This window comes from Podarcis raffonei, chromosome 3 (genome assembly GCF_027172205.1).
Source record: "Podarcis raffonei isolate rPodRaf1 chromosome 3, rPodRaf1.pri, whole genome shotgun sequence".
Taxonomy (NCBI): domain Eukaryota; kingdom Metazoa; phylum Chordata; class Lepidosauria; order Squamata; family Lacertidae; genus Podarcis; species Podarcis raffonei.
This window is the reverse complement of record NC_070604.1, coordinates 102,820,229-102,833,747: the sequence shown is the minus strand read 5'-3', so window position 1 is coordinate 102,833,747 and position 13,519 is coordinate 102,820,229. Positions and strand designations below refer to the sequence as shown.

At 42.5% G+C, this 13,519-nt stretch overlaps 1 protein-coding gene across 6 annotated transcripts in view; it reads left to right on the top strand.

Annotated features, from left to right (window-relative positions):
• Positions 1-13,519, top strand: part of THADA (THADA armadillo repeat containing) — a 158,564-nt gene that overhangs the window by 80,754 nt on the left and 64,291 nt on the right. For all 6 annotated transcript variants that reach the window (XR_008329722.1, XR_008329723.1, XM_053383336.1 and 3 more), the window contains one exon: positions 8,067-8,235. Coding sequence is in view for 4 of the 6 variants with exons in the window: in XM_053383336.1 (XP_053239311.1) it covers positions 8,067-8,235 (169 nt within the window). In the remaining 2 variants the exon portion in view is untranslated. The remainder of the gene's footprint in view (positions 1-8,066; positions 8,236-13,519) is intronic.

Below are 13,519 nucleotides of genomic sequence, written 5' to 3'. Positions count from 1 at the left end.
TTTGCAAAGGGTACCTGAGGCAGCAGAAATGCACTGGAAATAATAAGTTGTGGATCTAAATTTATTGAGTTTTGTTCTTTGGTCACGTGCTGCTGAAAGCAAATGTTTTATTTAGTAGTTCATGTTGGAAGATAAATAGCACAAAATGTCACTGAGAACATTTAATTTCTGCTACATCTGTAGATGAAAGTATTAAGTCATAACTTCTAGGCATCAAGTACATGCAACAAGGCCACTTCTAGCTATTGGGGGGAGAGGCGTCGTATTTTAGCTGGCCTTTCCAAGACAAGTGTCTTATAACACTCAATCCCAGGCAAGAAGCCCTCCCCATTCCCTAGCTACTAATTATTGATTCCTGATCCTTTATCCAGTGTTTCTGCTGGTCTTTTATTTATTTTTAATAAATTAATTAATTGCATTTATAAATCACCTTTGTGTGTGTGTGTGTGTGTGTGTGTGTTTGTGTGTATCTGCCGCTTAACTGCCAAGTGTTTAAGCAATGTACAAGAAATACAAAAAAGGGTAAAGGTTGGTTAAAAATATTCTTACAGAGAATAGAGGAGCATGAGCACAATGATGGATTGGGGATTGGACTAATTCTGGCTTTGCCCTGAGGCTGTTGATGTGCCCCAGCAGCTACCCAGCCTTGCCAGGTTCTGGCGCTTGACATGTAAAATCAGTGAGAATTTTGATCTCCCCCTCTGCCATTTTCAGAAACAGGCCCCTTATGCCACATTTACACACTCAAATTCAAAAGCTGTTCACAATGCGGTGTGGCACAGTGTCTTCTCAGGAGCCCTTGCAGTGTGAAACTAGTTGCATAGTTATTGGGATTGTTGATTACAACATCAGCCTCCCCATGGAATCGTATTACCTGGATATGAATACACAATAGTATGAGTTACTTGTAACCTGCTTTGTTTCCCCCTGTGTAAGACAAATTAGCTTACCTTTCTTGTTTCTTTGTTTTAATTCTGCTAATGTTGCATTCTGCATGGAGAAGATGGAGCAGAAAGTGAAAAATATGACCAGTGCAACCCCTGGCTGGGTAACTGCCTCATCCCCTGTGTTTTGGGGGCCTTCACACCTGACACTGGCAGCTGCAACCAGCAGCCCTGCTGCCTGGATAGCACTGCTGCCAGCTCTCCACTCAACAAGGCTCTTTGCCTCTTTCCTAGAGCAGGGGTTGGCAACCTAAGGCCCATGGGCCACAAGAGGCCCATGGGGGCCGTTTAACCGGTCCATGGACCCCTGCCACCCGCTTGGGAACCCCCGGTGACCACTTGTTCAGCTCCCGTGCGCTGCGCTAAGCCGGAGCAGAGTGGGGACCGCCTTCCACGGTGCTGGGCGGCTTCCCATTGACTGCAGAAAGCTCCTGCAGCCAATGGGAAGCTGCACACACCTCCGTGCCAGAAGGAGCATTTGCGCATGTGCACGCATGTGTATGCACTCCGGCCCACCATGGTGTCTGTGGGACCGTGAACTGGCCCAAGCTGCAAAAAGTTTGCCGACCCCTGTCCTAGAGTAAGGTGGTGGTGGGGAGGGCGGAGGGCCGCACCGCCACTGTTCAAAAGACGGCAAAAGAAAATAAATGTTAAGCACAGGTGACACAATATCACCACCAGCAGCAAGTAAGTGGGTCCTGAGGAGCAGGGATGTCCCTGCCGTCATTGCCACGAAGAGGAGGAAGGGCAGCAGCAGAAGTGCTGGGACAGCACTGTGCTGTTTGATCCGCATGCCAGTTACTATTTTGTAGTGTGGATAAATGGATTATTATGTTTGTTGTTGTTGTTGTTGTTGTTGTTATTATTATTATTATTATTATTATTATTATTATTATTGCATAGCTGTTGTTGGCTTTGTCTCGGGAGACAATGGAGTGCACCTCTGGGGGGGAAGTCAAATGGCTGGGGAATCACAGCACCTGCTGTGGCTGCAGAGACCAGTAACTCATAACTACTGCCTCTGTGTTGTTTTTGCTGTGATAGCAGCAGCAGCAGCAGCAGCAGCAGCGAAGTGACCTCACTGGGGTGCAAGCCTGGACAGTGTATATGGAGGTCCTGGGCTGGCCAGACGGCAAGACCCCCGCCTCTCGGCCTCACTGATGTGGTCCAAGTAGAGGATTATTTGGCACCAGCTTGGCTGCAAGAGTTGACGGAAGGAGGCATACAAGGTGCCATCCAACTGTCTAAGGGACTCCACTCTGGATTGTGTAGGCTTCACTCCTTAGCCTTTCTTTCTCCCAAAGGTGTCTCGCAAGGAAGTGGATACAGATCTTCCTCAGGGTTTGCTCCTGAAGCCTTTCTCATGGATGAGTATAGCTGCAAGGAAGCGAAGGTTTAGGATCAGTGTTTTCCTAGATGGATTACCTTCTCAGGTGGACAAGCCCCTTTTGACCCTCACTTCCCTCTGCAACATGTGCAGAAACCACCTTCTGGACTGTTGGACCCTCAATCCACCGGAGCCTATCTTCACCTGCAGGGGAATTCCCTAACTACTGGGGGGTTTGAGACCTATCGGCAACCCTCACCTGGTTTAGCTGGCCAGTCAAAGCCATTCCCAGGGTGTGGCTGCTGTTGCTGACAGCTTCTAGGAGCCACAGGTGAGAGCTGAGTGTAGGCTGAAGACAAAAGTTGGACAAACTACTCTAAAACAAGCATGTCCCACACTAGAGGTATTACCTGTCCCCTAACATGCCATACACAAATCTACCATAAATATAAGTGTGTTATAGAAAACTTTACAGAGTGCATTTCAGTTGCCTTGAATCACTTATGACACAATTATCTTTCTCTAAATTAGATATCCCAAGCAGGGAAGTATAAAAGGAAAACAGCAAACACTTTTTTCCCCCGCCAGCAAAAACATTATTCAGGGTTGCCAGAGTTTCAGGAAAGCCTTCACTTCAATATACTTTGTTTTTTGTAACGGTCAGGCGTGTCATAGTTTTAAAGTTCATTCTGACTAGGCAAAGGTTAAATACTTAAAGCTCAAACACTGAGAGTGCTTATTTGAATAATAAAATTTATGGTTTCACTCCAAGATTTTCCAGCTGTTGCATGATACAGCTTGTATATTTTGCTTTGTTTATTCGCTATCAAAAAGCAAATCCCTTCAGATTAATCTGAAGCGACCCCAGCACCACTCAGACTCAAGTGAGAAGAGCGCTTTCATTGTAATCCTGCTTGTTAAATCCAGACTTATTGCTGGAGGACTGTTTATTTTTTAACTTGAAGGAAGTATGTTTCATTTTATAATATATATGCAAACATAGTTAAGTTAGCTTGATTGCCACCAGCACTTTTTAATCTTGGGAGACTTTATTTGACAAGTCAAACGATTTCCCATGTTTATTGTGAACTGCCAGGAGGAAACAGTATTTTTCTTATAGACAGGAAGTCCAGGATCAGATACAGTATTGTTCAAGGGCTTCCTTGTGATTTCAATAACAAGGAAGCAAGAACTGGCACTCCAACCTGGGGTTTTATGACTTGTTTACATCTGCTGGACCATTGTGTTTCGGCTCCTTTCTCTTTCCAGTTTTCTTCCATAAATTTGTGCTCGGTAAATGTCCTGACAACAGGTAATGGTTGAGTGACATACAGTAGCAATTAAAGGGTGGGATTCTTTGAAGGGAAATGAAATGGGATTCCCCACCCCTGTTAAGTGAAGCCAAAATTTTACGGCAGGAGCCACAATCTGAATCTTAAGATCTGTATCCTTTTTGTGTTGAAATAAGCAGCATCAAGCATTTTTACATTTTGATGAACCACATTTCATAGAATTGTAGAGTTGGCAGGGACCGCGGGGATCATCTGGTCCAACCCCTTGCCAATTTGGGGCTCGAATCCATAACTCTGAGGTGTATGAAGCATCCAAGCAGGAGGTTCACAAATAAGCTGTTGAAACACACCTTCTTGGTGGTGTGTTGCTGAGTCTTCAAGCTTGTAGCTGGCTTTCCGACCTTTCTGTTGGCCAGGTAGTTAGATCCTCTGCTCAAATCAGCCCAGAGTTCCTTACAATTTAGTTGCATCCTGGCTAACTCCCATCAAGCCTGCTTTCTTGGTCCTGGTTCTTTGTTCCTGCCCTTGTCAGTGACCCTTCTCTCATCTATGAAATGTAAATCTAAATCAGAAGTCCTATGGAGAGAGGGGAAATATATTGGCTAATTTGGGGCAGGGAAAGGTTTCTTCTTCCTGTTCCTTCTTCAGTCACTTGTCTGCCCACTAACACTATTTTTCATAGGTTTTAAAGTTGTGGATTTAGGAAGCAACTATATTCAAATGGAAATGGATTGGTTTTTTATTGGGGGGGGGAGCTCTCTCCCAGAAATATAGAGGCTAGTCTGTATATCTGGGATAGCAGCTCTTCCTAGGCTGGGAAGAAGGAACCAGTCCAATTTGACCTCTGTTTGTAGGAGAATCCCCTTGCCTTTCCAGCATCTTTCTGAATGAATGGGAATTTAGATATGCAATGTTGCTTCAATAATTGCAATTGCTGGCAAAAGCTAGTCCTTTAATCCAATTCACGGTGAACAAAAAATACATGGGGTGGCGGGAGAATGAAGATATACATATTTTGCAGTCACAGATATGAATGTTAATCTGATGTTTGGAAGAGGCAGTATGTGAGAAAGGTAAAGCACTGTTCTACATATCCTTGTGTTTGCCACAACAAGTATGGTTTGGGGATTTTATTTTAGCCTAATATATTATGTGCATTATGTACACATACACTTATATTATTTGCCATGATATAATAAACAATTGCGAGTTTCTAAATGCTTAGGCTTCTGTTTAAAATGACCACAGAATAAAGCAAGCTCCTTAAGTGTTTGACTGTAATCTGCATTTGATTATGTTACTAGAACTAATGCAATTAAATCAAAATGGAATGCAGTTCTAGAGTTGGATGAGAAAAAAAGGCCTCTGAATCATGTTTTTGGAAAGTACCTTTTCACAAAATATCTGGCAGTCACAACACTGGCAGCGTTCCCATTTTCCATTCTTTCTCTTGAATTGATGCCAGATTCCTTTGGGAAATCATCATTTGTAAAAGATTGCGAGGAAAAAGAGGGGCATTCTTGAGTGTGCCGTTACTGCTAATTAGAAGCTAAACATCTGCAACTGTGTCAGGGTTAATTGTATTTGAAAAGAAACACTTATACACAAGAGTTTGTTCAATTTAAATAAGGCATGGTGTAGCACAAACATGGGAGCATTTGCAGACAAATTATTTTGCATTGCGTTGCAGTAAAGCGTTCTCATTTATTTGAATCCTTCCTACTACTAAACTGCTTGCTTGCTTCCTCTAGAAATGCAATTTTAAAGATTTTGCCTCTATGCATAAGCCACTAAATAAGTTGGGGAAAGTATATTTTGCAACACAGATCTGATTCTTTAGTTCAGCATCTTAATTCCAGTTTGTTTCCAATGCAAGCTATGTTAGGGTGATACTTACTGAGTCAAACCTGGAGAAGACCTACTAATTTAAGTTCATTCATTTCAGTAGCTCTACCCTCAGTATGACTTACTCGGGTATCATCCATACTTTGGTTTTCTACTCATGCTGCATTGGGAGTGTAGACTTCACCGTTGGGAAGACTGCGTTTCTGGAATTCTGAACCTGTAGAACCATTAGCAGAAACTTTGGAAGCAAAATGTACCCCCAGAATTCAAATGATGAGAGGATCACTCAGTATTTACTATGTAGACGTACAGACAGAAAAGGTTGGCTTTCAGCAGAAAGGGGGTATGATTTATGCAGAATGATTACAAAAAGAGTTGCTTCGTGTCGTTTCCCCTTCATTTGAAACCTAGGACAATTGCAGATGTGGGACAGCAGGAATCACCCTCTTGCCTAGTTCAAGGGAGAGTTATCCCTGTGGAAGAGGACCTGAAGCAAGGAAACTGAAATCTTTTACTTCCTCACTTAACCACCCAGCAACAGTTTTTCCTCTGGGAACTCCTGGCTGAGAATGCAGGAGGGTGCAGCTGAAAGCCAGTCCATGACACCATCATGCACAACTCCTTGCCAGGACCCTGTCCCTTCAAATTGATGATAACTCCCTGCTTTAAAGCCCTAAACGGCCTCGGTCCTGTATACCTGAAGGAGTGTCTCCACCCCATCATTCAGCCTGGACACTGAGATCCAGCGCCGACGGCCTTCTGGCGATTAACCCCTCATTGCGAGACAGAAGGCCTTTTCGGTAGTGGCGCCCGCCCTGTGGAATGCCCTCCTATCAGATGTCAAGGAAATAAGCAACTATCCTATGTTTGAAAGACATCTGAAGGCAGCCTTGTTTAGGGAAGTTTTTAATATTTAATGCTGTATTGTTTTTAATACTCGATTGGGAGCCGCCCAGAGTGGCTGGGGAAATTCAGCCAGATGGGCGGGGTATTAATAATAATAATAATAATAATAATAGGGGAAAGATCTTGTACACTGAAATCATTCACTATTTAGGAGCATGGATGGGAACTGAGAGTTGTCAGATCATTGTCTGCTTTTCCTAGGAGCGCACCCAAGATTTTGTAGAGTAAACTTTTGCCAAATGACTCCTGGTCTGCCGGCACCCTTCATGTGAGTCCTATGGACAACTCGGCCTGCGGGGGGGGGGCACTTTTCACATTACAGGGAGTAGTGCCATGCAGATAAGCAGCTTGTTCGTTTACATGGTGAGAGGTATGTGCTGTCGTTCATTTGGGGGGGGGGGGAATCAAAGTACCGTATTTTTCGCTCCATAACACGCACCCGACCATAACACGCACATAGTTTTTAAAGGAGGAAAATCCGTAGGCATGCCACCCATAGGCATTCCCTCCATTACACGCACAGACATTTCCCCTTACTTTCTATGAGGAAAAAAGTGAGTGTTATGGTGCAAAAAATACGGTAGTTCACAATAGAATATAAAACCATATTAAAAAATTTAAAAGCTGGACATCGGTTAGCTGCTGTGGAAAGATGTGTACTTAATTGGCTGCCTTGGCCTGGTGGAATAGAAGAGTTTTCAGCAGGCATTTAAAAGTTGGCACAGAAGGCGTTTGCTGAATCTGTATTGGCAGAGTATTCCACAGCGCTGGGCTGATGACACGAAAGGCTGTATTTATTGTTGTTGTCAAATAGAGCCCCTGCATCTCCTCAAGTAGCCTCATCATTTGATGGGCCAAAAGAATGAAAATAAGAAGCATTTTCTTTTTTTTAAAAGTTACTTTCTTTGTTCCATGCAAAGCTGCCGTTATAATCTCCTTATAGGGAAAGGTGCTGGATGTTTGTCTCTAGTGTGCAGTTAGATGAATGTATAAGTCTATTTCCAATTTAGGGTAATTTCACATACACTCATTCATAAACCCATTCTGTCCATTTTCTGCATTAATCTATTGGTTTTTTTTTGTTTTGTTTTAGAAAACTAAGTCATCTGTGATTTTTGAAAGAAAAAAATGAACGAAAACAATAGTCATTTTATTTATTAAATTTGTGTACTGCCCTTAATCCATAGATCTCAGGGCAGTTCACAACAGAAAAGTACAGTAGTAAATATATATATATTTGCACATGTGTTTTGTCTCATGGACACACTGTAAAACATGCGCTGACCCTTTGTGTTTAACCCTTTTGAATATGTTGTTTAAGCTATGTTGCCTAAATTCTCATAAAGTGCAAAATCTCAAGGAGAATCATGTTCTCAAATGTACATGGTGGGGAGCGCACCATGTTGCGTTTGAATTCACAAAACTTGAATTCTTCAACCATAGTATGTGCAATAGGCATTTTATAAATTCTAGAAAAGTCGCTCTCCCCCCCCCCTAATTTTGAATTACCGTATTTTTTGCACCATAACACTCACTTTTTTCCTCCTAGAAAGTAAGGGGAAATGTCTGTGCGTGTTATGGAGGGAATGCCTACGGGTGGCATGCCTACGGATTTTCCTCCTCTAAAAACTACGTGCGTGTTATGGTCGGGTGCGTGTTATAGAGCGAAAAATACGGTACCTGTTTGTGTTAATATGCTGTGTATATGGGTGAGCTCTAACAAATTCCGCCTCTCCTCTCCCCACCTACCAGATGTGGTCACTCTCCTGTGTATCGTTCCCGTGAGTTGGCTGGTCGCGCCCTGGTCCCCTTTATTATGGTAAACCAGGTCCCACAGACTGTATCGTCTTTGTTGGCTGGGCTTCCGGACTGCACAGATTCTTGCATACGACAGAATGCTGTTCATGGAACACTACTGCAAGTAAGCTTTGCTTCTTTGCAAAACTTTGAAACTAAGGCAGAGCTTGCCAAACAGTTTACATAGCAGTTCTTTCCAAGGTGATGGATGGAGGAGATCAGAATTACATTTATGTTGAATGTTTTGATTTTACAGCCGTGCCTTTCAGGTCTCAGGATGATCCAAATGGTGGGAATGCTTGTGGAGTACCTGAATGAGAGGAAAAGATACAGCTCAGTGGTGGAGCATGTACTTAGCATGCAAAAAGTCCTGGGTTCAGTCTCTGGCATCTTCAGGGAGAGTTGGGAAAGATTCCTTTCTGAAATCTCTGGAGAGAGGTGTATTCTGATTTAAATTAGCTATAAAAAACTGTAGTATTATTACCTGAATCTGCACTGATTTTTTTTTTATTCTAAGGTGTATTGGCTGATTGAAGTGCAGGTAGACATAGGTCTGAGAGGAGGAATGGGGGGGGGTGTTTAAATATTGCTCATATCAGTGGGCATGAATGACTACCTAAAGCAGATGGAAAGAGTGGTGACCCTTCAGCATGAGTTGGCAACGGGAAGGCATAAAGATGGGAATGGCTCTGAAGAGCGAGAGAGGTATTGCACTGTATTCTTTCAAGTTTTCTTATCACCCTGCCTGTTGACTTAGGAGGAGAGACATAATTCACAGAGCTCTGGAACAATATTATAAAATCTGAAGATGCATCAACAGTTTTGAACTGGAAAATGCTCCACAATTAATTTCAGGTTTGCATGAACAGAATTGTAGTGGAGCTAAGACAAAGTTTAATGGGATTTCTATACCTCAACAATTACTTTGATTCCTACTTTGGCCTTGCATAACTGCTCTCATTCAGTTTTCTTTTTCTTACTTTTTACCCTTTTTCTACTTGCTACAGCTCTTATCCAGCAGCTGCTTAGGAAAGTACCTGGGGAGTTTTCTGAATGACTTTGTGTCTGAGTATTTTTGTCACTACCAGATTGGATTATTTGGTCTTATTCTCATGGAAACCAATGTGGGGGGAGGAAAATAAAAGCTTGTATCATGAAAAATAAATCCCCAGAGCACAAAGTAACAAAGTTCAGGAAAGATTATAAACTCCTCAAATGGAACAGGACACAATCTGTTGCCGCCACTGCAAAATTCATTAATAAGTTTTGGGAGTGTGTGTGTTTTAATGCCTGTCTGCATAAATGTCATTCAGACTGAAAATTCCACATTCCAAACAGAAGGGCACCTGTGACAATTACTGTCAATTGTATTACACAAAGAGCTGTGAATTAATATATATATATACTGTAGAAAATTTGATGGTAAATAATAGCATTTCTCTCACTCCCATAAAGCAAATACTTTAGTTAAACATTTGCAGTTACTTGAGTGATGAAATTAGCTTATGATATGTTGATTGACTCCAATTTATCTTTTCTTAATGAGGCACTTAAGCCTTACCTCTCACTTGCTTTTAGTACTGACTTGCATGAGGTTATGAATACCTCCCCACACCACTCCTTTTTCTTCTTCATCTTAACAAAGGAGCTCTGTTAACAGAACCTACAATTTAGTTTTCTTGCTTTGTGTGCTTTTTTAAACCAATAGTGTGTCCTGATTCTCAGAGGAACATGTGAAAGTTCTGTATTCCGATCCAGCTTGTCCCTCGGGATAGGTAGAGGTGACAAGACAGCCCAGGAACTTCCTGCCTGAGCCTTGTCCATAGCCTTTGATCTAAAAAACCATGTCCTCCTTATGAATTTCAGGTGCTTACTCCCAATTAAGGAGATACCACCAGCAAATGCCACTGTAACAACAGAGTTTTTGTAAGGGTTCTCTCTTTATGCACACAAGTGAAGACCATAAAGGGTTGCCGAAGCCTCTGTTGTTCACGTTGGAAAGAAGAGGGCGAAGAGCCTTTTCCCCTGCACTACATTCTGGTGTTGATGGCCACATAACCCTTGTTTAGTTGAAAAACGGACTCTGTTGAAGTAAGTTGTCAGCCGGGGAAAACAAAACTACTGATGCAAGTTGGATTTTAGAGGTTTAAAATGTAGTGCTCACCCACACCATACATTTAAAGCACTCTCTGCCACTTTTAAGAGTCATGGCTTCTTCCAAAGAATCCTCCTGGGGGTTGTAGTTTGTTACGGAACTCTTAACAACTCTCAGTAGTCTTAACAAACTACAGTTCCCAGGATCCTTTGAGGGAAGCCATGACTCTTAAAGTGGCATAAGTGCTTCAACTATATGGTGTGGATGTGACCTTTCTACTGATCTTTCTTCCCATCAACAGATCATGAATGCAAAATATGTTCAAGTACCAATAACAGCACTTCACATCACAATAAAAGGTTTTTGAAGTATTCGTCTTGAAACCAGTTGTGATCATCTTCATGGTCTTATACAAGGCTTCAGAATTCTAGGAAACCATTTTTCGCAGTTTGGAGGCAGAAACTTCCCCATTTAATGTTCCTTAAATTTGAATTAACTGTAATTTTTCTTCTTATTTTTAAATTATTCTGGCGCTTTTTCAGTTCTGCTTCTTATGGAAGAACTGAAAAACCAGTGGGTGATATCTAGCATTACCCATACTCAGAGTAGACTTAAGGCCATTGAAGCAAGTAGACTTCAGTCCATTGATTTTTAGTGGATCTAGTCTTGAGTACGGCTTAGCAGGATATCATCCGTTATTATCCATGTTTATTACCTTGAAACTGTCTATAGCTTTCAACATACTTTGGCCCATTTTTCTGCTGTGAATGTGTTAGAATTGCTTTCCCATAGCCCTGTTTTTCTTGAAATTTCCTTTAAAGTCAGCAAGTTTAGGTTCTGAGGGGGAATGGAAGAAAATCCCGAGACAGTGGACTTCAGCTATTCCTTTTCTATATGATATATGAGAAGCAATATTTCTCCTGTCAGTAATGTATATAATTGCTTGCAGATCACCAATAATTCCTTCTCCCATTGCTGGCAAATAGTTCTTCCTTCTGCCTTGATTTCTTTTAGGTTAAAAGGAATGTAGTTGTAAAAGTTGCCCTGACCTAAAAAAAAGGCAAATCAGGTTTCATGTCTGTCATTGATGATGATTTTATAAACCTAGTGGGTCTTGTCAGATAGTCTGTGCATGAATGTTTACCCCAAACAACAAAACTGTTGTTGTGATGAGACGTTTTAGAAGTCTCCATGCTGAGGTTTCGACAACTGTGTTCAGTTCTGATTTTTCTGACCCCAGCCGTCTTATTGATCTTCTCCCCATTTACTTACGTCTAGTATGCCTTTCAGAAAACAATGCAGTAGGTACTGATTCCCTCTCCCTTCTCAGCAGCCTGAAAGCCATGTCTTAAACCAACTATAGTTTCCAAACTACCTTGCAGGCAGCTTAGTGTAAACTACAGAAATATAACTTATTAGTAAAATATAGACAGGGCTTCCCCCCCCCCCCCAGATGGAACTCACCAAAACTCAGTTCTCAGGTGAGTTCCGGCACCTCTCAGCTGGGTTCTGGCACCTCTCAATTGGCCACCATTGCCATTCTAAGATAATGAGGGAGGTGTTCATGGTGAGTTCTGGCTCCTCTTTTTTCAGAAAATAGCACTGAGATAAGGGAGCCAATTACCCACAGGGGATGACCATAGAACACTTGAATATGGAGACCAGGGAGGTAAATGTTAAGGCTTTTTCCCTGCATAGCGACATTGTCAATGAATATGGGTAAGGATTAGGAGGAAGAAGACTAAGGCAAGAAGACAACAAGTTCAGTGTTCTGGCATATACTGAATTTGAGTGTTTGTTTGAATTTTGTTTTTTAGTCGTTTAGTTGTGTCCGACTCTTCGTGACCCCATGGACCAGAGCATGCCAGGCACTCCTGTCTTCCACTGCCTCCCGCAGTTTGGCCAAACCCATGTTAGTAGCTTCGAGAACACTGTCCAACCATCTCATCCTCTGTCGTCCCCTTCTCCTTGTGCCCTCAATCTTTCCCAACATCAGGGTCTTTTCTAGGGAGTCTTCTCTTCTCATGAGGTAGCCAAAGTCTTGGAGCCTCAGCTTCAGGATCTGTCCTTCCAGTGAGCACTCAGGGCTGATTTCCTTAAGAATGGATAGGTTTGATCTTCTTGCAGTCCATGGGACTCTCCAGAGTCTCCTCCAGCACCATAATTCAAAAGCATCCATTCTTTGGCGATCAGCCTTCTTTATGGTCCAGCTCTCACTTCCATACATCACTACTGGAAAAACCATAGCTTTAACTATACAGACCTTTGTCGGCAAGGTCTCTGCTTTTTAAGATGCTGTTTAGGTTTGTCATTGCTTTTCTCCCAAGAATTTCGTGTTTGAATATGCCCAAGCACAAATATCAGGTGGGCAGTTTGAGTTGTAGGACTAGATGGAGAGAAGTATGTTTTGGAGGCAGGGTCAATTCTAGGTTTTAGAGGGCCCACAGTGAGAGGCTGGAGAGTCTCCCTTGAGGTTATCCGGCAGCAGTGCTGGTGCCAGCATTCCAAGGTTGATGGAGAGCCACCATGTACATTTCCTGCTTATGCCATAAGAATCATTGACTTTGTGCCACACCAGTGCATTGTGGGACATTTAACTAGTGACTACTGAACCCAGCAGTCAGCCATTGCAGGAAGACCCAGGGCAGGTGTTAGCGCTGGTATGGCCTTCTAAGTAGCTGCTGTAGGATGCCAAGTCCTCATGCTAGTGTGAAGTAGCGTCGTTCAGGTAACACTGAAATGGTGGCGTTTGAGAAGGTTAGAAAAATGGAGAAAGAAAGCAGCGGGGGGCCAGGAACAGAACTCTTGAGGAACCCAATGGATAGCAGGAAGATAGAGGAGAGGGAGTATTTTCTAATGAGTGAGTTGAAAAGTAAGAAGGAAGCTTAAGTATGGAGGAACAGAGGAACAGAGGATGATCAGTTTTATCTGAGGCAGCAAAAATGTCCAGGAGGAGAAGAGACCTTTCAGATTGGATCAATGGAAAGATTCAGTGAGGGAAATTTTAGTGGATCGCCGAAGTCCAGACGCCAGTTTGTAATAGATTATTGGTTAGGATAGAATGGAAATGGACTGTAGGAGAAATGTTGAGGAGAATTCAATACTATATCAAGGCAGGGTGAGTCAAGGGGATTCTTAGTGGGTTGAGGAGAAGGAAGGAGAAGAAGTTGGAGAAGGAAGGAAATGGGGAAGTAGGCAGAAGAGATGGTTAAGTTTATGGACAGTGGATAATAGGAATTGCCAGTATCAACCATTTTAACAATATTCAGATAGCATCAAAGGGGTGAGTCTCCGTTTCTCAGTGGTTTTGTGA